Below are 25985 nucleotides of genomic sequence, written 5' to 3'. Positions count from 1 at the left end.
TGTTTATCTTATACAGACCCCAGGAGTGTGACGGCTCTGAAATGTGTTAACAGGCGCCAAATGAGGGAAATGAGGTGGTCCAAATATGAACAGCCCAACTAAAGTCACAGGAAAGTCAGATGGGTTGATTCTCTGTTCAAGAAGGGTTCAGAAACATCAAGCCATCCAAACAACAAACAGAAACTCATTGATGGGTTCACTGATAAAAGCTTAACCTTTAATGGAATGTGTGTACAGTATTTCTATTATGATTGTGATGTTAGCAGGTCTATTTGACTCACACACATGGCACAGAAGAAAGAAAGAGACATTTTAAATTCTATTTTAAATCCCTTATTTTAGATGTGGTCTAAATCTCTCTGTGTGTTAAGGTTATTGCGCCACATTCTAATCAGTGGCATTCATGCATCTGCAACACATTTATATTCCCATCTTATCGAACAAGACTTTTGAACTGCAGCTGTGATGAGAGTTCACTTGACTCAGTGTTTCCATTTTCGTGTTTGCATCTGAGCATGAGCAGTCATGACAGTAAAGCCAAATGCTCAGCGTGGGGTAAAGCAAAACACACACCAGTGTTTGATTCAACCCTCTTTCGTAATTGCAGCCGTGTTGATGCCACAGTGGTGAGTGGGCACACATTAGACCACTCCTGTGCCGGCTGGGTGATCACAAGCTCTCTCAGGCCTCTAATAAACAGTAGGCTCCATTGAGACCAAGCATAAAGGCCAGTCTTCGTCACACATGATTTATATTTGACATTTACTGAGACTTGCTTGCTCTTTCTTTAAAGTCGACTTCCTCACTTTCTGTCTCCCTCTCTTAACAGGCAAATGGAGTAGACAGCCCTACTACAGTATATCAACTGCATAACCCAGGCCTGGAAATCAAAATTTTTACATTTTTCCAGGTTTTCAATTACAATTTGAACTGTTTAAGAAAATGCAACACACACACACATAGTGTCAATAAACATGATTTGCAATATATCGTCCCCTTGGAATTATAAGGTTCTATCTGACATTTTTAAAAATTTTTAGTTATTCACATATTCTTATTCTGTGAACCCTTCTTTACATTATGTGATGTTGTTTTTTAAGTTGTGTACATTTTGGAACTTTTTATTTACAAAATAAAAAGGTTCTTTCTACACAGTCGAATGGAATGCAAAAACTTTAAAGCTCAATATCTCAAAACTGCTCAGAAAGCAGATAGAACCTTATAATTCCAAGGGGACGATATATAGTGTATGTGTATGGAGAAAAGATAGAAAACTTTTCATACCTTTCAAAATCCTACCAACCTCAAACTTGAGTGTATAAATATGAGCATGTAGCCATGACCAAAGACTATCATGTACAGAATATATATGTATTTTTTTCTGTTAATACATTTTCAGTCTACTGTACAATATTTTCCTGCGTTTATGTTCATTATCAATTTAATTTGTTTTGTAATCATTCGTTTTTTACCATTAAAACTAATGTTAATAAAAAATGCAGATATATGACTCTTTACCCAATAAAACTTATTGGGGTCATGAGGCAATGTAACCCAGCAAAATGTTGAACCCTTGGCCTATGCAGTGTTTCCCTATAGACTCCAATTAATGAACTTTAATTTTTAACACTAATACAATTTAAACCAAGGATGCTAAATCAGGTTTACTAAACTGCCGTGCAAAGGCAAAAGACCGTAACTTCGTTTTTGGTCGAAAATGAGTTATTTATATTTTTGGCACATTCAAGACCTCCTTTATCATGTGGATAAGTATCTTAAATCAATTCCGTTGTTTTTTCGAGAAAATAATGAATTGTCTTAACAGTAACTTCCAAAAGCCCATGAGAAACAAAGGCAGAGCACCGTAACATCACTGCCCTACAAAGGCAAAAGACCTTAAGTCGCTAGAGTGTGGAACTGAGAAAAATGACTTTAAAGATTTTTAGTTGTCCCGTCAAATTAATTATAGGTAGGACACTGGAAATCTGGCAAATAGATGTTTTAGTAATGGAAATTATATACATAAAAAAAAAATTGAGCTCAAACTTGACTTTTGACCACTATTTTAAAGTTACTGTACTCTGCCTTTGTATTGTCAGCAAAAAGTGAGAAGTCATGCCAAGGCAAAAGGCAGTAACTTCCACATTATCAATATTTAGTTGCTGATCACCATTAACAAAATCATTATAGTAACACCTGTATAAAATCTAGTGATCATGGCATTTATTTTGTATGATTTACAATTATTTATAGCTATCTACTTATTGCTATCATGGGCTTTGGTTGCATTCTGATGGCATTATTAATACATTTGACATGACAAAATACCTCCATAGATATATTAGTCCAGCATTGGCTCGACCGCGTTTAGGGCGGGGCTGAAGGCGCCGACGAAGTTTTGGCAATCTGCCAGCTAGATGCATGAGTGTTTCAACCAGGTCCTGTACCCGAACTGAGTGAGGCGGGGCTTTAATTCTTGGTTGTATTCATCTGATACGGCAATGCGTAACGTTTTTCTGTCAACTCTGCATAATCCTTCGCGATCGATATCGCACGTTTGTTGACGGCGGGTTCAGACCATACTAAATGTTCTGACCGCAGTTGTGCAGGACAAAGCTCTGAGGACATCAGAAGTTAGAGGGACTGATGGCAGCTGTACAAAGTACACAGGCTACACCGTAATTTTAACATTAAAACAAAGGCAGATAACAGTACAATCTGGTAGGTAGCATTATTTGATAGAACACCGGCACAGTAACTTCATATTGACGCGCGGATAAACAAAGGCAGAGCACCGTAACTCAATTTCGAGCGTTCCAAAACAAAGCCAAAGAGCGGTAACTGATGTTACGGTGTTCTGCCTTTGTTTCTCACGGGCTTTTGGAAGTTACTGTTAAAGGGATACTCCACTTTTTTCGGAAATAAGCTCATTTTACAACTCCCCCAGAGTTAAACAGTTGAGTTTTACCGTTTTAGAATCCATTCAGCCGAACTCCGGGTCTGACAGTACCACTTTTAGCATAGCTTAGCACAGATCATTGATTCTGATGAGTCCAGTAGCATTTCTTTCAAAATGACCAAAGAGTTTCAATATTTTTCCTATTTAAAACTTGACTCTTCTGTAGTTAAACCGTGTACTAAGATCGACGGAAAATTAAAAGTTGCGATTTTCTAAGCCTATATGACTAGGAACTACTCTCATTCCGGCGTAATAATCAAGGAACTGTGCGGCTATTTTCCGTCGATCTTAGTACACGGTTTAACTACAGAAGAGTCAAGTTTTAAATAGGAAAAATATTTAAACTCTTTGGTCGTTTTGAAAGAAATGCTACTGGACTCATCAGAATCAATGATCTGTGCTAAGCTATGCTAAAAGTGGTACCGTCAGACCCGGAGTTCGGCTGAATGGATTCTAAAACGGTAAAACTCAACTGTTTAACTCTGGGGGAGATGTAAAATGAGCTTATTTCCGAAAAAAGTGGAGTATCCCTTTAAGACAATTCATTATTTTCTCGAAAAAACAACGGAATTGATTTAAGATACTTATCCACATGATAAAGGAGGTCTTGAATGTGCCAAAAATATAAATAACTCATTTTCGACCAAAAACGAAGTTACGGTCTTTTGCCTTTGCACGGCAGATCAGTTACGGCTCTTTGGCTGTGTTTGGGAACGCTCAAATTGAGTTACGGTACTCTGCCTTTGTTTATCCGCGCGTCAATATGAAGTTACTGTGCCGGTGTTATATCAAATAATGCTACCTACCAGATTGTACTGTTATCTGCCTTTGTTTTAATGTTAAAATTACGGTGTAGCCTGTGTACTTTGTACAGCTGCCATCAGTCCCTCTAACTTCTAATGTCCTCAGAGCTTTCTCCTGCACAACTGCGGTCAGAACATTTAGTATGGTCTGAACCCGCCGTCGACAAACGTGCGAAAACGATCGCGAAGGATTATGCAGAGTTGACAGAAAAACGTTACGCATTGCCGTATCAGATGAATACAACCAAGAATTAAAGCCCCGCCTCACTCAGTTCGGGTACAGGACCTGGTTGAAACACTCATGCATCTAGCTGGCAGAGTGCCAAAACTTCGCCGGCGCCTTCAGCCCCGCCCTAAACGCGGTCGAGCCAATGCTGGACTAATATATCTATGGAGGTATTTTGTCATGTCAAATGTATTAATAATGCCATCAGAATGCAACCAAAGCACAGGATAGCAATAAGTAGATGGCTATAAATAATTGTAAATCATACAAAATAAATGCCATGGTGACTAGATTTTATACAGGTGTTACTATAATGATTTTGTTAATGGTGATCAGCAACCAAATATTGATAATGTGGAAGTTACTGCCTTTTGCCTTGGCATGACTTCTCACTTTTTGCTGACAATACAAAGGCAGAGTACAGTAACTTTAAAATAGTGGTCAAAAGTCAAGTTTGAGCTCAAAATTTTTTATGTATATAATTTCCTTTACTAAAACAACTATTTGCCAGATTTCCAGTGTCCTACCTATAATTAATTTGACGGGACAACTAAAAATCTTTAAAGTCATTTTTCTCAGTTCCACACTCTAGCGACTTAAGGTCTTTTGCCTTTGTAGGGCAGTAAAGGCCTCCCTCTGAATTGGGACATGACCAATCACAGTTTAGATTTCTTTTTTGTTTGGAGTCCTGGACACGTCCCTGCAGCAGATAAAGAAAAACTCAATATATCAACTCAAGAACAAAACCATGGCACATGTGCTGAACTCCACACCTGAGCCGATCAACACAACATTGCATTTACGAGAACTGGACGTTATACTCACAAAGGGACAAACTCTGGATTTTGCTCAGACCTTAGATGTTCCAATCTCAAGTCATATCCTGGCGGTCAGAAGGCATTAGAATCAGTTGTAATGAATTATATAGTGCTGGTGCTCTGAAATTTGACTGACAGATCAGTCAGCAGGCCTGTTATTGACTCTGGGTGCTGTTACTCGCTGTCAATCTCCAGGATACTCCTGTATGGAGACAGTTTTTTCTAGTTTGTTCACAATGTTAAATGCCTAGGCTTTTTATTTCAAAAAGAAACTAAATCGAAGCTTCTGACTGTGGCCTGTGTTGGAATCAGCATTATGAGAATTCACTTCAACAAGCTTAAGATACACATACTACCAGGGTCCAAAATGAACACCTACTGTATAGCACTAAGCGCCAATTTGAGTAAAATCTGGCTTTGGTGAGTGAATAAACCTGCAATTGGCCACTGACTTTATTACAAGGTGATGAGTTCCAGTGAGTTTTCATTATTTTTTCCATATTGTAACTTATCAGTCTTAACAGCCACATGCTTATTGATATTTGACATGTATATTGATGTAAGAATGACTAAAGATCATATCATTTCATATATATATATATATACATACAGTACAGGCCAAAAGTTTGGAAACATTACTATTTTTAATGTTTTTGAAAGAAATTTCTTCTGCTCATCAAGCCTGCATTTATTTGATCAAAAATACAGATTTTTTTATTTATTTAAAATAATTGGTTTTCAATTTATTATACTTTAAATCATCATTTATTTCTGTGATGCAAAGCTGAATTTTCAGGATCATTACTCCAGTCTTCAGTGTCACATGTGACATCCAGTCTATCACATGATCCTTTAGAAATCATTCTAATATTCTGATTTATTATGAGTGTTGGAAACAGTTCTGCTGCCTAATATATTTGATGAATAAAAGGTTAAAAAGAACTGCATTTATTCAAAATAAAAAAGTATTTTCTAATAATATAAATCTTCTTTACTATCACTTTTTATCAATTTAACACATCCTTGCTGAATACAAGTATTGATTTATTTCAAAAAAAGAAAGAAAAAAAATTACTGACCCCAAATTACTGACCAGTAGTGTATATTGTTGTAACAAAAGATTTCTATTTTTAAAACATTTGCTTCTTTTTTTTTTTTTTTACTTTTTATTCATCAAAGTATCCTAAAAAAGTATTGCAGGTTATGAAAAAATATTAAGCAGCAGAACTGTTTCCAACTTTGATAATGAATCATTAGAATGATTTCTAAAGGATCATGTGATAGACTGGAGTAATGATCCTGAAAATTCAGCTTTGCATCACAGAAAAAAATGATAATTTAAAGTAGGCTATAATAAATTGAAAACCAATTATTTTAAATTGTAATAATATATCACAATATGAAAAAAAAAATTCTGTATTTTTGATCAAATAAATGCAGGCTTGATGAGCAGAAGAAACTTCTTTCAAAAACATTAAAAATAGTAATGTTTCCAAACTTTTGGCCTGTACTGTATATATACATGTATGCATATTTGTTACGATCACCAGCTGGAGTGCCACTGAGAGCCACCAGAGGACATTCCATCTCAGACTATTGACATTCCCTCACAAACTACATTTCCCATAATTATCTGCCCAGACTCATCAGCACTCATTGTTTTCAGCTGTGTCTCATTATCCAGTTTAGCTCACCCTATATAAGCATGGTTCATTCAGTTATTCTCTACAAAGTCATGTATGTGTCTAAGGCTGCATTTACACTGCAGTTCTTGATGCCCAATTCCGATTTGCTGACTATATCCGATTTTTTTGACGACCCGCTTACATCATCTTTTAAAAGTGACCCGTATCCGATATTTGAATTTACACTATACACTGCCAAAACAACCAAATGTAGACGTTCTGACCCGGAAAATGAAGTAAAACAGCTCGATATGCAATGGATGCAGAAGCAGACAAAATTATTATAGTGATGCGCGGATCGCGGTCAAATCCGCGGGGGTTCTGTGGATAATCCGGGCGGGTTAAGTAGGCTAATACAATTTTATTTCGGGTGGGTCGGGGGTGGATATGATAAATCATTATTAATGAAAATATTAACTACATTCTCTAAAATATGAGTATGTTCCATTCCAGTTTAAGTTTCAAGTGAATAAAGCCTGTTTATGCCATTAAGAAAATGAAATTCTGTCAAATAAATTTTGTTTTAAAGAAATGTTCATTTAAAAGCAGCGCTCATTCATCAGTGTATTATGTTAACGAGATGTGCGCATCAACCGTCGCCTCGAGTCCGCTGTTGAAAGTGATGATCATGCATTTATCCTCACGCGTAACAACACATACGAATACATAATTTGACCATCGGGTACGGATACTTAAATCAGACAAAAATATTGGTGCGGGTGAGTGGTGGGTGGATGATTTGTTTTTGGCTGCGGATTCGGGTGACGTTGGAGCTCATCCAAGCATCTCTAATTATCCAGTATTTTGCTTTCCGCACTATTTTCAAAAATCAGCAAAACATTGCTCTCGTAAGGCGGAGAAAAAAATACTCCACTGTGTTGAGCCTTCGTCCTCCATCGCACCATTAATGGCTGCTAAATCATGTGATCGCAGTTGGTGTCCACCTGAGTTGACGTCCCTTTTTTAATGACGTATGACTCGCATTTACTGGGGAATATCCGATTTGTCTGCTTACATGGCAGACGCAAATGCACGTATCCGATTCATATCCGATTTATTACCACCTATGAGTGAGGCCTGAATCCGATCTGAGAAAATCGGAATCCATGCGTTTTTTTTCTGTTTACACGTTCACCGGTCATATCCGATCTGTGCCAAATGAGAGGAAAAAATCGGAATTGGGTCACTTGAACCATGCAGTGTAAATGGGGCCTAACTGCGTTTCTGTATCCTGTTTCTCCCGTGTCCTGGTTCTCTTGATTCTCTGCCTTTTCCCTTGGATTTCTCTGTTTGCCTCAGCCCTTAACTCAGTTATTGTTGGTTTCTGTATGACCTTTGCCTGGATTTGGATTACGATTGTGGATTACTAAATACTGCATTTGGATCCTCAACCTTTATGTCTCAAAGCAGTTCATGACAATAATATATTTGGCCATAAATAAATATTTATGACTGGTAAATACAATGTGGCTAAAAATGTATATTGGACCCAGCAAACTACCATGTCTCCTCATTATAATTTAGCTGCCAAGGGATGAGGAGGAAAGAAATCTTCAACAGATCTAAAACAACTGGAGGCTATCTAGTGTCTGGTGTATAATTCCACCACCAAGACAAGCAGTGGCACACAGCTCTGGTCTGTCAGCTGGTACTGCTGTACTGTAAATGCAGCAAAATCTGAAGTCTTTCCTATCAAATCAAACTCTCCATGGTGAGCTCAAATCACTGTTTCTCTTTGCTCACCCCGAGGGCAGACCCAGCAGTCAAGTGAGCGAAGCGAACAATGTGTTTTGCAGGTGTGAATGGTGCCATGAGTTTCTATAGAGTGGTTTTCAACAGCATCCAGTGATGCCCTTTTGACAAGATCCAGGGACATGTGAGGTCAATTTAGCCAAAGAAAAATGCCTACTCCTTCCTTTATTTTCAACCCAGTTGGTGAGGTGGTAGAGAAATTTCTCACGTAGAGACAGAAAGAAAGTTTTCTGTTTGATAGAAAGCCAAAATTTGTGCAAGCTAAACCATTTCCATTTGTTCTCACACACTAAATTGGCCTAAAACTGACCACAGAACATAGCTGGACAAGTCTGGAGAGTTCGTGAAATCGTAAACGTCATATTTCGATAATGAATGAATCATTCCAGACTGACAGGGTTGGAAATCACGACTTGAAACATTTTTAAGCTCTTACAAGACATAATCTCAGCAGCAACACTCAAATCCAGCTAAAAAAACAACAAACAAATAGAATTCATTTTGTTGCTCATCTATTTTTTCACAAGACATGTTGTGCTGCCAGTCCACCAGATGGCACCTTTACAATAGATGGCTGGATCAGAGGTCATTAAAAAGTGTTTACTCGTGACACAATGATGAATTGAGCAGAACAGTGTCAGATTTTTCCACTCGTCTCATTAACTATGATAGTTAACCTTTGTCTGTCTCTAGGGCAGGCGGACAGCAAGCAGTTGTAATCTAAATTACCCCGTGAGCTTATTAATGTGAATAAAAATTGTTTGCAAAAAAACGCAAGACAACTTTGCGGTTTAATTGCCAAACTTTGGCAGTGCTCTTTGTTTACAGCAAAGAACATTTTTATTCTGTGTTTTCAAAAAGCGGAGATGAACCCCTGCTGATTACGCCCTATGAATGAGATGAACTTTTTCTCATAAATTGCCTTTTGCTATCACGAAAGTTGATGTCAGATGTCAGGTGTACTTATGTGTTGTTAGCAAGCACTTATTGAAACTTTTCTGTGTCAACAGCACTGAAGAGATGCTTTAAAACTATGCATCATAGGTGAGTACATTTCAGCTAGCAGGGTATATTTATAATAATTAATTTTAGCTTATTTTCCCTCTTCTGACGTTTAAGAAGAACACAAACCAGGATATTCTGGTGCACTATAATGAAAATCTTCTAAATGCAAAATAAATAGGACGATTGAAGAAAAAAAAAAGATTTAGGAAAATACATACCACATTCATTTAAAAAGCAACTGACTGCTGATCTGTGTCACGATTAGTCTAATGGTAACATAAATAGAAGAGACTAGGATCAGTTGTCATAAGCGCTAGATTTAAATAACTCATTATTTAATATCTAATAGGTCCTATACAGTGAAGATACATTTTAACTAAAAGAGTTTTGATATTTGATATGTTACTATTTACAAGTGAGATTTTTCATGAATTGTTTTGTGTTTTTGTTTTCATAATAGTTTTACTCTTTACATTTAGTTGAAGCATGTAAAATGCTGTTTAAAACTTCAAATATGACAACGTATGTACACTACCATAATTATTTTAAAATGTTTTGATAGAAGTCTCTTATGCTCACCAACGCTGCATTTCTTTGATAAAAAATACAGTAAAAACAGAGTAATATTGTGAAATAGTATTACAATTTACAATTACTCTTTTCTGTTTTAATATACATTTAAAATCGAATTCATTTCTGTGATGGTAAAGCTGTATTTTTAGTATCATTACTACAGTCTTTAGTGTCACATGATCCTTCAGTAATCATTATAATAGGCCAAAAAACATTTCTTATTATTATCAATTTTGTAAAGTGTTCTGCTACTTCAAAATTTTGTCAATACCATGATACATTTTTTAGGTTTCTTTGATGAATAGAAAGTTCAAAATAACATTTATTTGAAATAGAAACAATGTAAAAGTCTTTCCTGTCACTTTTAATCAATTTAAACGGTAATGTAGTTTGAGAAATTAACTGTATCAATGTGACTTTTTTTTTCCTGGGCATTAACAGTGCTTTCTTTTACCCAATATTTAAAAGTATAAGTCTATACATAACCTGACTTTTGAAAATAAACCTACTCTGAGAAATATTCACTGGAGTAAAACATGAGACAACTACACTCAAAAAAAAAAAAGCTGTTGAACAAACTTAATTAAATTAAGGAAAACTTTTCCACGAAAATGAATTACATTTTTCCAACAAAATCTAATTTGTTTGAAATGATTTGTTGTAATCTTGTTGTATGAACTTACATTAATTTAGTCATTCCTGCTAGATAAAGTTTTGTCAGGTTGACTACATTTAATTTTGTAATTTTGCCCTGCCTAAAATCGCCAACATTATAATTTAAGCTAATTTGACCCTACAGTTATTTCCAATAATAGGAGCTACTAGTGTTCAGTTTAATTAAAACCACTTTTTACAGAGTAATATTGAATATTACTTATGCAGGTCTGCAAATGAAGTTTAATGCATGTATAGAGTATAGTGAGTGCCCATGCACGGCCCTAAACTAAACACAGTCGCCACTCTTCTGCATAATGGTAACCACAAAATTCAAAAACATTACAGAAAGTCTTCTAAGTTTCTAACATTACTGAATATTAAACACTAACATTAACTAACAACATATTTCCATTTACAGAAAAACACATAAAATAACACTTTAATCCCTAAATTTACCCTCCTAATGCAGTCCCTTGCAAAGCATGCTGGGAACTACAGATCCACTGCCCAGTTACTTTTCAACAAAAATGATTCATGTAGTTTTCACACAAATTAATTAAGTAAACTTCAGTTTTAAATATATTAGGTTGATTGAACACAATTAAATTAAGTTGTGACAAAATATTAAACAATTGTGTTACTTTTGCTTATTTTAATTAATTCAATTTAACAAGAGGCAAAAGTTCATTTTTTGAGTGTATACTGTACTTCCTGTTAATGACACAAACAGCAGGGTTTTTTTCCAGCTGGAGACAAAGAGATCTTTTATTATAATTCACTTTCCGTATCTAAAAGACCTGATATTTTCACAAGCATTGTAAAAGTGACATCATCCCACAAATGCTACTTCCCGACTTTAACTGATCTAATTCAATCGGTTCAGGATACTTTTAAAAAATGTGGGCATACGGCATCCCGAATTAGCCCCTCATTAGTCTCCAGGTGCAAACCAATCATGAATGCATGAAATACGGCTCAGAGAGCATCACCACGATCCAATGATTCAGTAACTAAGCAACACTGAACATCCTCATCGCTAATGATAACTTACCGGTCGATCTAGTTGGAATCAGTGCTACTATTTCTGATGAATCCTATTTTTTCTCCTGTCTGCAGCTCTCTCCTGTTTGCATCATCTCTGGTTAAATACGAAGCTAGCAAAGTCTGAGTTTGTGACTTTAGCTCATTTCATGGTATTTTGGGCAGAGGAATTTGGGAATTGAGGAGACATGACAGTTCAAATGATTTTTTTTTCTTCTTCTGAATGGCAGTAAGTATTTCCATCCTATAATTAAGCCATTTTCTATAACCGCACCCGGACAATATGCCGAAAAATGTCAGGGTTCTTAACCACACACTTCCAGTATATTATAGGACTTTTCGGAATGATAAATTAAGTCAAACTCAAGCTATTCAGAGCATCAAATCCTAATTTTGATCATCTTTAAATTGAATGACTTAATCATTTAACCTCTCATAGACTATGGCACCAGTTGCACGGTGTTAAACTCAAATTTTAAACTGTGGCCATGCAAATTTCATCCAATTTGGCCACAGTTGATGCGTGACCAAAGGATAGGCCTCCAGCCTGACCCCAAATTTAGGTTTAAACTGCATCTAATACAACATTTTTGCAATGAAGATGGAACATCTTGAATGATGTTGCTCACTTAGCCATGAAATGTCCTGATACAAACCAATTGCGGTGTAGTTATTCACAAATCGCATAATTTTATTCTGAACATAAGCCTTATCAATCAAACAGGAAAACTACTCAGATGTAAAATGTCTAATGCATCATAATGAAACCTATGTAATATTTTTCACATATCATGGAATTGCCATCACATTGCGCATGGCACACTAATTTATTATTTCTACCAACTGCTTCATTAGGCGGGGATATCATATTCCTTTATTACTGACAGGTTATCTATCTCAATTAATTTGAAAAGCAGCCAGTGGTCTGAAGTCACATCACATCATAGCCAGGCAAGATGCATCATTAAATCATAATTTTGTTTGTTATCTTTATTCCTTCTCTCGATTATTAATGAGTATTAATTATGCAACCCTGTCTGAAGATGATGGCGTATGTCCCACGCCGTGGAATGGCAATGGAGATTGATTGATTTGAGTAAATGAGAAACTCTTCGTCACTTTTTTCTAAGACTAAGTCATACTTAAAAATATAGATAATATAACGCATTCCAGATGAACAGTATATTTTTTGTTTGATCAGTCCGACATGCCGACTTGTAGCTCAGCCCAATGATGTCAGTTTGTGGACAAATCTGTTTGGTTTCACTAGCTGTGCAGAAATGACACACTTTGCCTTTAAATGCCAAAGTGCATTTTTCTGCATTTGCATTTGTGTTTTCATGTTTTATGGGGACTTTCCATAGACATAATGATTATTATACTGTACAAACTGTATATTCTATCCCCTAATCCTAAACCTACATCTAAACTTACCCATCACAGAAAACGTTCTGCATTTTCTTTAGATTTTGTGCACTGACTCGTGCACTGACAACCCGACTAGAGCTGATGCGTGGAACACACCGCAAACAGGCTCTTCAAGCATTAAACAGCATATAGGCATACACAGAGGCACATTCGCATTAGCAAGCAAAGATTTGCAGTGAAAAATCATCTGAAACAATCATAAATTTGATTTTTGAAACTGGCACCTTTAAGGCACCTTACCACATTGGCATTCAGTCTGTGCATCCAATTACCTAATTTTGAAACTTCGCAGTAAATAAATAATGAGTGTAAAAATAAACAAGTCTTTAGGGGATTGCTGGACCCGTGCTAGATGGCATTTGCAGACTTGAGCAGTGAAACCACCATTACGCTATGCAACACATCGCAAGCCCAGAGGGGCCTCGTGGGTGGGGTGTAGACTGTCCAGAGGCCTATAACTTTCTTCTTGTGCACATGCAGGTGGCCAAGAGCAACATTTATATGCAGCATTACCATAGAGAAGCTGACGTGCTGCATTAATGCACTGCTGGTCTGCTCTCTTCCTACCCCAGCCCTGAATAAATGAAGAAATGAATAAATAATAGCAGTCTCAGCCCCGTGTGGTGGGCACTAGTCATGATTTGTAGGACCCCCTGGCGAGCACTGATTATGTTTCGAGACCAGAGATGCAGTGTTTTATAAGTAGCTCCATGCAGTTTGCAGCTGCTGATTGGCACAGATAATTCTGCAATTGAAATAAGGAAACATGGGAAAAATGGTTATGTAGCAGAGAATTTCCTCTGATTATTTGCAGTACCCTTATTATTCTCCTGGTGTCATTTGGAAATAAATACTTTGATCAAGGGCACAAAGGCGATCTCAATAACTCCAGTTTGCAGAGGCTCAGCTGACAAATTTGAGATGTGCTTACGATCTCTGATCACATACTTTAATGGCTTCTTTTCTATTCAAATGATCTGTAATGAATTGTCCTGCACTACTGTACTACTTATATATCCAACTTAAGACACTTAAAACAATCTTCACATAAAACCTTTATAAAATATGTAACATTTTGCTGTGCCTTTAATATAGTGTGTTGTATATAGTGTCTATAATATAGTGATATTTCTCTCTGTCGATATCAGCACTCTCTTTTTGAATGAGAGTTGCCTGTCAGTTAATTTTCCCTATTTAACTTAATTTATTTCACAATAAAAAGGAAAATTACTAGTTCAAATATTTGGTATCAATATTTTTATGCAAGCATAGATCCTCTCCATAAGTGAGTATTGCAAGTATTTACACTTATTTGTGCACAAACACTTGTGTCTCTGAACCATTGTGTCAAGCACGTTACTGACAGGATCAAACACAGGCAGCCAGATGGAGCTTGAAACATGCAAGCATCAGATGGGTCTCATGCATCATGCCTCTCTGCCTCCCAAAGAGAAACCCGCAAAGGTTAGTGTGCTTCCCTTTGGGAGCAATACAATTTGGGCCTTACCATTGGGCAGTCGTGGCCTAATGGTTGGAAAGACAGACTGGTAACCCAAAGGTTGCAGGTTTGATTCTCAATACCAGCAAAGAAATGACTGAGGTGTCCCTGAGGGAGGCACCGAACCCCCAATTGCTGCTCGCTGCTCTGGGTGTGTCTGTCCACGGTTTGCAGTGAGTGTGTGTTCACTACTCACTACTCCTAATGTGTGTGCACTAACTTGAATGGGTTAAATGCAGAGGACAAATTTCTTTAATTTCACTCTATGGATAATCTGTGAATATAGTTATTCCATTTCACCTCTACCAGCATAGCAGAAATGTCCATATGTTCCCAAAGCGTAGGTCCAGTAGTTGGAAGAACCTGATGAAAAGTTAATATTACATACCCTAAAGAGCAAGAGCACTGAATAGGTGTTGCACCGACTAGTCGACTTTAATGCTCTGTCATGATGCTTTAAGCCTGACGTCGACTAGTCGCTGATCATGGCCTATAGAGGGCACAGCAGGATAAGAAATCTCGAAGTCCGCTTTAAAGCTCCGTGTCCAAACAGTTAAAATGACAAATAAATGCATACTCTGAAAGCACTCCACAAGATGTTTGATTATACTATCTAGATGCTCAAAATTGATTGGGAGAATGCACATTTTAATCAGCTTATTGTACAAGTAAGTTCTAAACTATTGGGTGCTGCTTTGTAACACACACACACATACAGAAGCTTGTGCATCATGCACAAATGGCGCGCACAGATAATCAGTATTAATGTATTGTCGGAATGTGTTGTCAACACTGTTCTGTGATTTATCAATAAAATATATTAGAAACTGAGAAGTTCTAGCGTATATTTATTAGTAACTAAAACCCACAGATTCAATATTATTAGAGAGACGCTGCCAGGCATAATTAAGTCAAACGCAATCGCTCTCTCACTAATGCATTCATATAAATGTTTACTGTGGTACTTTATCTGTATCTGATTTAGAACCAGCAGAAATCTGTAAGAAATATAACGACCCAAAGACAAAAGAGCCAATAAAAATGAGCTGTTTTGTGTATAGCCTAGTGGGCAGTGCTGTGTCAATATGCCATAGCTCTGCACATGGCAACCCGCATTAGAGTCTCAGCTCGAGGTTCAGGCTTATTTGTTAATTAATGACGTCATCAGTGACTAGTTGACTCGACTTTCATCATATAAATGTCCCTAGAACTGAATAACCGTCACAGCTGTGCGGAAACAATAAGAAGACAAAAGGGTAAAAAACAGCAGTGGACGTACTTGTCTAACAGGTGAGTGTAATCAAATGCACCTGATCTAAGTAATAAGCCAGATGCAATTAACAGGAATAATGAGGCATAAAAATGCATCATTTCACATGGTGATGATGGTGGGGGATGGCTCTGTGTTTTACCCTTGGGTTCTCTGTTTCGCTCCGGTGAAACTATTTTATAATTTTATAATATCTTTAATAATTGCATCTGACTCGCAAATAAATAAATAAATGTAAAAAAAATGAAGCTGCTTTTAAAGCACTGTCTCAGTGTACTTCACAATTGCTCAGAGAAAAAAAAAAAAGATGAATTTTTATGAAGATATGGCAAGCTGGCTGTTGATACCAATTTTAAAAAATGAGTGACAGGGGGTCTCTGTGGGGTCTAATGTTGAATGAAAAGCTTTGATTGGAGATCACAGCTTCAGGACTGTTACACTGGAGACATCTATGGCCATGTGTCCTTTTTCAGAATGCTTCAGACAATGGGCTGACCTTGAAAAGTGCTACACGCCTATTTAAAGAAGATGCCATTAAAACAAATCCTTTGGCAATACAGATTATTACAACATATGTCAAGTGCGGAAGATTTTTAATTGCAAGGACACCATGTGAAGGCACCAAAGTTTCATAGACATAATTTCATACACAGCTACTACAAGCACACACGTGACTTTGAAACCCGCTTTCATATTGCAAAGAAAAAGTGCTTGCACAGAATAGCATGCAAACAACATTTAACTGTTTACATAATTTAATCAAGCATTCAAACTACATAATTAGTCATATATGTTCAGCTATTCATGTATTAATCCACATGAGCTGTATTCTTGTGAGATGAAGCTGGATATTATTTAAGGAGAAAGAAATAGACTTACGGTCTCCATGGCAACGGAGAGGTCCCACAGTCAGCTTGGCCTCCGAGCCGGGTCGATTTGTGTCCCCAACAGCCACTTGGCTGACCGGTAAGTGGTCTTTATACACCAGAAGCCCGGAATCATCCCTCCTACCAAACAATGTAAGTCTTAATAAAATGTGAGAAAAAACATTTCTTCTTATCATTTCTATTCATTTCTTTCTTCTTCTGCTCACAATAGTACACTGACATATCATAGTACTAAACCTTATTAATGAACTCATTAAAGTTTTAATAAGCGAAATTGCCTGTTTTCTCTCTCAAAAGCAGCCTTCTGACACTGATGACTAGCTGATTAATTACAGCAATACAATTTGTTTAATCATTGAAAACACTCACTTCACGTATTTTGCAAATTTAATAAACATTAGTGAACACATACACACATAAACCTCACAGATGAGGCAGGGCACTATGTGTGCATTATTTTAATGCCACCATCCATCAAAAGTGCAAAACTGCAACTGCAAAAGTCATCTAAAAACAATTATGTATTGCAAACCTGTTGAGAAAAAAAATTCAACAATGTGGTTGGGAATGAAATGTGCCACTTTGAAATCCAATGTCCTAATTTACATCTATTACGAATGGTGGTTCAGTTTGCTTGGGGTTTATGACAAGTGGCGAGAGCATCACAATAACCCGCTGTCCATCTGTGCATGGGCCATTAACACATATTGCTGTGTGTTCAGCTAAACCAGCAACAGAAGAGCCAAACTCCATCAGTCTAATTGTATAAACATTCACAAAATGTATCAAAAAAGATATCCATCAGGAAAACACAAATATTAGTATGGCTCCACTCGCTGACTGAGGCTGTTTACCTTAAGAATATAGTATTAAAAAACGATACTAAAAGTATAACCAAACACAATGTACATTAAACAAACACAAACACACAGTTGCCCAGGGGCACGTAAAGTCTGTTTGGTTATTACTTTCCACCAATCCATCCAATCCATTTCCTGTGGAGCACCAATGGTTGCCAATGTCTGACAGTCTCTAGCTGTTCCAAGACCTAGTAAGCTGCCTATCACAGAGAATGCGTTTTTTTGCATTTAAAAATGCGAGATGCAGAGCTGTGGAATAATGTCAAGTCAAGTCACCTTAATTTATATACTGCTTTTAACAATATAGATTGTTTCAAAGCAGCTTTACAGTGATAATAGGAAGTAACAGAGATTGTATTGGCTTTACAGCAGCTCTACAATAAAGTTATTGTCCAGCTGAAGTTAGTTTTGATTGATTCACTTCCGTCGCAAAGATCATTAGTTATTAACTTAGGGGCCGCTAACACGACACCGTCCTAACAGAAAACCCTTAATGCGATCAACAGACACGTTTTGTAAAAAGTTTATTTTAATTTGAGCACCACATTTTTTGGACCATGGTGTCATGCATGAGATGCTGTAAAGGACGCAAAATGCGAGACGCGGGTGCAGCAGTCAAACACGTCCCAAAACTTTGGAATTGGAACTGCAGCGCAGTGAAATGCAAAAACATGAGTTTCACTTTATTTTGATGGCCCATTTAACACATTCTGTTGACTATAAGTAACATTGCACCTACATGTCTACTAACTCTTATTAGAGTGTTAGTAGAGTATTGGTAGGGTTAAGGATAGAATAAGTTGAGATGTACATGTAAAATTACTTTTAGTGAGTATAATGTCTGTTGGAGGACCATCACAATAAAGAGTTAACAGATATTAAGCAGGGTGTCTGTGTTGTACGTCACACGCCAATAGTGAGCCTACGTGGTGACGTGTAACACAGATGCGCTGCGCAAAAACACTACGTGAACCAACTCGAGGCCCAGATAGAAGGAAATGAATAGTGGAATAAAGTCATTATTTTTGTGTTTTTTTTGCGCACAAAAAGTATTCTCGTCGTTTGATATACTTAAGATTGAGCCACTGTAGTCACTTGGACTATATTAACGATCTCTTTAATAACTTTTCTGGGCCAGCAAGTTTCGGTCACCTAGAAGTCTATGGAGGAGTGAGCCAGCTCTCAGATTTCATCAAAAATATCTTAATTTGTGTTCCGAAGATGAACGAAGGTCTTACGGGGTTGGAACAACATGAGGGTGAGTAATTACTGACAGAATTTTCATTTTTGAACTAACGCTTTAAGCTTGACGTCGACTAGTCGATGATCATGGCCTATAGAGGGCGCAACAGGATAAGAAATCTTGAAGTCCACTTCAAAGCTCTGTGTCCAAACAGTTAAAATGACAAATAAATGCATACTCTGAGAGCACTCCACAATATATGTTTGATTATACCATAGATGCTCAAAATTGATCGGGTGAATGCACATTTTAAACAGCTTATTGTACACGTCAGTTAACCGTCGTTCTAAACGAATACGCTGCTGCATTGAACCACACACACATACGGAAGCTTGCGCATCATGAGCAGATTGTGCGCATAGAGAAACATTCAGAAGCACAGAAATGTATTGTCAAATCTGTTCTGTGGTTTATCAATAAAATAGCTTAGAAACTGAATAGTTCTAGCATATATTTAAAAACCACAGATGCACTATTATTAAAGAGACGCTGCCAGGTAAAATTAATTCACACGCAATCGCTCTCTCATTAATGCATTCCTATAAATGGAATCTTTACTGTTACTGACTTAAAAAAACCCTGAATTCTTTTAACCCCTAATAAATGTTTCACCAATGCCCAATTTTGTTTGGCAGCGCTCTTAAAAACAATAGACTTTTATTCTTTCTTAATATTTTAGCTTTTATTTTTATATTTTCAGTTTTCATTTTAAGTTTTAATAGTTGTATGACTTATTTAACATTTCCATATAGCTTGAATCTATTTTTTTTTTTTTTCTGTTTTTGTATTAGTAATTTTAGTACTTCTGCTTAAACTTATTTGAGTTATTTGCCTGGGCAACAATTCTAATTTTCATTTAAGTTTTTATAAGTTTAATTTTTTATCTAATATTTTTTATTTTATTTTATTTCAGCTTTGCTCAAATAACTGAAATTTTTTTGTTTTTAATAGTATAAAGTTATAGTTAACCATAACAACACTCTCTCTAAGTCCCAAACTTTAGTCTCTTGTGGTGAGTCAGTCAATCAGTTTTGTCATGATGTAATTTTCTTGCAGATCCACAGTGTTTAGTTACACTACTGCTCAAGTGATTGGCTCAAAAAACAACAACAACTGTGCCCACATCTAAGCGCAATGGAAATGGTAATACTAACTGCCTTTCTCTCTTATTCACTTTGCAAATCTAAGAGTTTATTGTGTTAAGGTGGGTTGTTTCTCTCTCTGTTCTTTAACAGCTGACTGACATTAACAGCTTACATAAAAAGACCCATTAGAAAGGATGTAAATGAATGTGTCTCAAACCAATACATACCCACATGCATTAAAGACAATTCTATGAGGGCGCCTGACGAATGAACTTGTTCCCCTCCTCGGCAATATCGCCCACAGCTCTCTTTTGTAATAAAGCCACCAAACACACCATCCAGAGCTTTTGTTGATGGAAATATCAGGGTTCGGCTCTACTCAAACTTCTTTATCAACGCAATATGTTTGCCATTTGCACAATCGCTGAGGTCGAGACTCGAGAAAACCATGTCCTCCAGCAGACGCCACTATTTAATGAATACAGAGAGACAATAAGGCAGATGGGAACATGACTTGCTTGCCTCTCATAAGTTTGATAGGTGAGCTAAGAAGGTCAGTAACTCGAAAATAGCAGCTTAAACTAAAGCTCATAATTAGCTGCCGTATTTGGCGATCGCCATGGAAACAGCATATTGCAACTCAAATAATGTGGCGACTTACCACTGTTTCTGGTCGGCATCACAGTTGCAGTAGTATCTGGAGTCGGTGCAGTTGCGCTCAATGCCACATGCACATTTCTGAATGCCAGGAGCAGAGCCGCCCCAGTAAAAGTGCTTCTCGTTACCGCGGCCGACCCACCATGTGTAAGGCGTTCCATCTGCAAATACATAAAGGAAATGGAAAGTTTAACAAATCAACTATGAAATATTATGTTGATGAGAAGACCATTACAGGACTTCTACAGACAGGCCAGTGACAAACCATATTGGTTCCATCCATCCATCAATTCATCTATATATCCTTCCATCCATTCCATCAGACTCATCCATAAGATCCATCCAATCAACCCAGCCACCCACCCACCCATAAGATCCTTTTTTTGTATTGTTTTTTACTAATCGACATGTCAGATAAACTGTGCCATAAAATTATTTTAGTCTTCTTAAAGGAACTTATCACACTTAAAAAATTTTTTATAATAATTTGAAATAAAATAGCCAGTTACTGTACAATATATAACACATGTAAATGAACTCCAAGAAATCTTTGTTGTCCATGGATGATTCTTATAAATATACTCTTAATAAATAAATAAATAATATAAAGAGGCAATACTTTGAACGTTTTTAGATCCAGCACAACCAGCACAGAATAAAATCTGTTTAACTACAAATGATTTTCAAAGTTCAGGAAAAAGGATGTAAAGGTCAAGTAAGCCTTTTGAGTCAAGGACATTCTTGTTTAAATAAATCTATTTTGCTCTTAAAAAGCTGCCATTTACAGAAACCATGCATACACTAAAAATGCATCTATCCTTGTTCCAAATCTACTACATTTCCATTACATACATTTATTCAATCAAAAGATGCATTTATCCAAAGCGAATTTAAAAACTCCAGAATTACAGAAGTTTTTTTTTACAGTAGCAAGTGCCATGCTCTACTGTTTGAACACTACCACAGCTACAGAATCTACCACAGGACTGAACAGCTGTTTGATGGCTGCTTATAACATGCAGACAATGGTAATTACAGTGCTTGAGATTTCAAGAGTACTTCACGGTCTACCCACAGATACGAGTACTAATTCCCTCTGTGTGTAAAGACACAACACGCTCAAAAGGATTAACACTTGGCTCTTTGGGAGCACACACAGTGCTCTAGGGGCTGCTGGACTGCCATTCTCAAGCGCTGATGTGCGTGCAAAAGCCCACATCTGCATGCCGAGAAGAAAGCAGAGACAATCCAAACACAGTATAGAGCTGGCAAGTGCACTGGAGGCAAACATACACACAAGCTTGTGACTACAGCACAAACAAGTATGCATACACACACACACACACACAAAATCACACAAGCACACACTGTCTTTCATGGCAAAACAATAGTTTGCTAATTTACTTCATTAACCTGTAGAGATGAATCACAGATGGATGCTGGAACTGTTTGAAAATCACTGGAGCTTCACAATCATTTAGAGTTGAAAAACACTATTTCAGATGACACACTGCTGGCTGATGTCGTTATATATGCAAGAGTTGAATTACTTAAAACAAGCTCTATTCCGCAAGGTGGCTCCAGGGGAAATACGTGTAAAATGTACTATGTGTTAGAGCTCCATGCAAATGCTTGATGTGTGACTACATCTCCAGCCCTCCATCAAAAGATAAAATGTGTGTGTTAAATTCAGTGTGGCATAAAATTATGACATTGATGTACTCTAGGTCTCCACAGAAGGAAACAATCCCGAAATTAGCTAACAATAAAATGGAGTAACAGCTCGACCAGACAGTCCATCAGCTTCAGGAATTTCATCTCCACCACACTTAATTAGTAGCAATGACTCCAGCTATTCCACTAAGGAGCCTGAATAAAGACCTGCACATTTCAGCCGACAGGGCTGACAGATACAGGAGAGACCCACACATGGCAGTTGCAGGCAGGAAGCCAACCACCCTGAGTGACTGAAGAGATGCCAAGCAGAAGAAAACAGCAACAGAACACAACAGCAAAAAATGATCATTGTGGTGATGGACAGACATTCTGACAGATACAGGAGAGACCCACACATGGCAGTTGCAGGCAGGAAGCCAACCACCCTGAGTGACTGAAGAGATGCCAAGCAGAAGAAAATTAACACACAACAGCAAAAAATGATCATTGTGGTGATGGACAGACATTCTGACAGATGGTGAGTGGTCTCTGACACATGCCGTACAGCTGGTACTTGTGAACGCCGTTGATCCAGGAATGCTGGGATGGATGCAGGTGCACAAGAAACATGGCCAAAAGACACATGTGTGCATGCCTCACCTGGCCTTCTGGGGGTCTGTGGTGATTCGCAGTATGAAGTCTACGCCTCATTAAACTCTAGGGCCAAGAGTTTGCTCCACCAATGTTATCTGCATGGACTGCTTCCTGTTTTCCCTCACCTCAGCTCACACCAGCCTCAATCAATCACTCCATTCACTCTTGGCTGGAAACACAGCCGCCGGGCCAGACTAATTTAACAGGGAGATGGAGCTCTTTTTGTACTCCTGCTGAGTTCTGAAACCGAGTTGATCATCCATTTGTAACCCAAACCCAGTGATCGTTAAACAGGTGTAAACAAGATTGGCACATACCGGAATCCATTCTGCATATGTGCATAGAGTAGACCGGGGCTATTTGTCACAAAAGCTGCAGCTCAGTAACTATAAAGGTTTCAGTCCAATTAAACATACATTTTAACAAAATAATATATCTGTAATTAAAAAAAAAAAATTTTTTTTTAAAGAAGTCTCTTATCCTCACCAAGGAAGCATTTATTTGATAAAAAATACAGTAAAAACAGTAATGTTGTGAAAAATTATTGCCATTTAAGGTTACACTTTATTTTAATGTGTCCCTGTTACAGTGTAATTAATTATGCATTTAAGTACTGAGTAATATTAACTAACTACTAGGATTAGGGTTTAGTTTAGGGTTAGTTGCATGTAATTATGCCTAGTTTATTGTTATTACTATAGTAAATACCTGTAAAATGTAACAAGGACATTAAAATAAAATATTACACAATTTAAAGTAACTGTTTTGTAAAAATGTATTTTAAAATGTAATTACTCCTTCAGTGTCACATGATCCTTCAGAAATCATCTTAATATGCTGATTCAGCAAAAAATTTGATATGGCAGAAAGCCTGCAAAGAGCGCTCCCTTTATAATCACTAAAAACTGTCACTCATTTTAGTTAAACTAATCTAAAGTTAATCTAAAGTTCTGTTATAAACAATGATGCTGATTACGCAATGAATCCCTCATAATGTCTACACTTTGTTTGTTATAATGAGAGGATTCGCGAGCGTGCAGAACTCCGCGCTAAAAAAAACAACAAAAAACTTTGCATTCAAGAACTCAACATATGTGTTTGTGATTGGCTACATTGCTCAACGCTGCAAAAACACGTTGTAAATAGAAACCTAAATAGACTCCCTAGACCGCAAACACAGATATGCGCTGGATCGCTTGCCAAATCTGTTTCGCCAGTATGCTATTATTAAGAAGAAAACTGATCCTAGACCAGAAGTTATGGGCAGCTTTTCCCTCTAAAAGTAATCAGAAGCAGCAGCAGGCCTTACCCAATGCCCATCCCTACACACGCTCCACCTATGCTTGCATCTGTATATTGCTTTTTGTTCCTGTTGCTTTTGTGCAATAGATGAATAACAATTTATTTGTTTTTGGATTATTTTTTTATCAATATTTCTATTTTGCGGGAGTCCCGCAAATAATTTTACTCTCCCCCAACCCGTACACACAGCTTCTTACCACCCGCACTCCCCCATCAAATTGTGTCCCACGCCGCACTCTGTTGCATTGATTCTGCGGTAGCCCTGCGGAATTGCAGGCCCCTGTAAAGTCTAGGTTTGATATTCACTTAAAAATATATTAAAATGATAAAACCCCAGTGTGAATATTCAATATCACTTCCTCTATAACAATATGCTGGAGGTTAATTCGGTTTTGAGACAAATGAAACCAAGGAGAAAGAAACTTACCAACAACAGCTGTTGTTTAGGGAAAACACTAAAACAATTGGTCTTGTTTGCTAGACTCGTACTGTATTTGCATGTGTATGGCTCCCCGATGAGCTTGATGCACTCTGAGAGCCATTTTATAAATTAAACTTCAAATTCTACTTCAGCACCAACATTTCCAACATCTCTCTCTCTCTCTCTCTCTCTCTCTCTCTCTCTTCCCCCTCAAACAACAGAATCCTGGCACAAATATTTCAATCCCTCCCAGGAAAATCGATCGGTGAGACACAAATCTCATTTCCATTGTATCTAGTTCTACTTGCCTGGGACCCACATTACGCCATTTCTTTCGAATTTGCAGCTGTCTGTCACTTCAAAAGACACAACCCTCCATCTTTATCAGTCCTGTCTCCTTTAAGTTTCCCCTTGTGCCTCATCCCATTTTATCTAAGTGATGTAAAAGAGAGTGACGTCTTTCTTCCACTCTTTCATGTAAGAAGGAAAGACTTGCCGCCACATGTAAATGCTGGGATCTTGGCTCTACACATCAGGACCATGAATGACAGCTTCATTTTCCTGTCAAGAGGATCACAGTGGCGAGAGCCAACTCTTCAGAGCCAGAGCGGCTGTTCACGCTGTCCATTGCGAAACCCCTTTCTGCCATTTCAGCCATCCCGGGGGAAAGTCTGACACGATATCCAGGAAGAAGGGCTCATCAGACCGACCTAAATTGGGAGAGCATTGCTTTCCTCCTGGAAAAAAAAGAAAGAAATGGCAGCCCCCACATTGAAACCTGGCACTGAACGAAAATTCATCTCATCATCAGTATGGCTTTTCTCTGGAGGGCATGGACGGCTCTTTTCTCATGTTGGGGAGATTACTGTTGCATAATGATTCTCTGACAGTCCAACCCACTGTGTAGAATGAACCCCAGTGGGAGCCTGGTATTGATCGACACTCTCTCTTTCCTTAAATAGAGAACGGCTTGATAAATGGGCCTTATCGAACTTATCTGTTACGGTAGGTAGTGGGAGACACATGCTGATGGATGCTTTTCAATGGAATATAGAGGAATTAGTAGAGCACAGGACTGAAACGCTTGCTCTGTTTTCGGTCTCTGGTGACTAAATGCGCACAAAACATCATCATAACATCATAACAGGGTGATGCCAACAAAAACCATCTTCAAGATGGAGAGAGCTGTGGCCTAGTGGGTTGCACATGTGCTCCGGTGGGAAACACAGGTTCAGATCTGTCCCCACTTTTAATCTCGATTCAATTCCTAACTCTTCAATGTTCTGCTTCTAATAGTAAAAGGTGAAAAAAAGCAGTAAAATGACAAAGTGATTAGGTCAACAAAGTAAACATCATCATTACAGGGATAGTGTAATGATGAAAATGAAAATTCTGTCATTATGTACTCACCTTTTTGCCGTTCCAAACCTGTATGAATGTCTTAAATTTTTTGACAAAGTCAGTGGACCCTTTCCACTTTTCTGTGGTTTTCAGAAGCGCAAGTT

General features: G+C 37.5%; 1 protein-coding gene across 1 annotated transcript in view; it reads right to left on the bottom strand.

The window, feature by feature from the left end:
- Nucleotides 1-25985, bottom strand: part of cntnap2a (contactin associated protein 2a) — a 406059-nt gene that overhangs the window by 74101 nt on the left and 305973 nt on the right. Inside the window, exons 14-15 of the mRNA XM_084399640.1 lie at nt 20452-20608; nt 16595-16722 (exon numbers count right to left, since the gene is read on the bottom strand). Of these exons, the coding sequence (XP_084255766.1) occupies nt 16595-16722; nt 20452-20608 (285 nt within the window). The remainder of the gene's footprint in view (nt 1-16594; nt 16723-20451; nt 20609-25985) is intronic.

This window comes from Rutilus rutilus, assembly GCF_951802725.1.
Source record: "Rutilus rutilus genome assembly, chromosome: 24".
In the NCBI taxonomy this organism is placed as follows: Eukaryota; Metazoa; Chordata; class Actinopteri; order Cypriniformes; family Leuciscidae; genus Rutilus; species Rutilus rutilus.
This window is presented reverse-complemented; position numbering and strand designations above follow the sequence as displayed.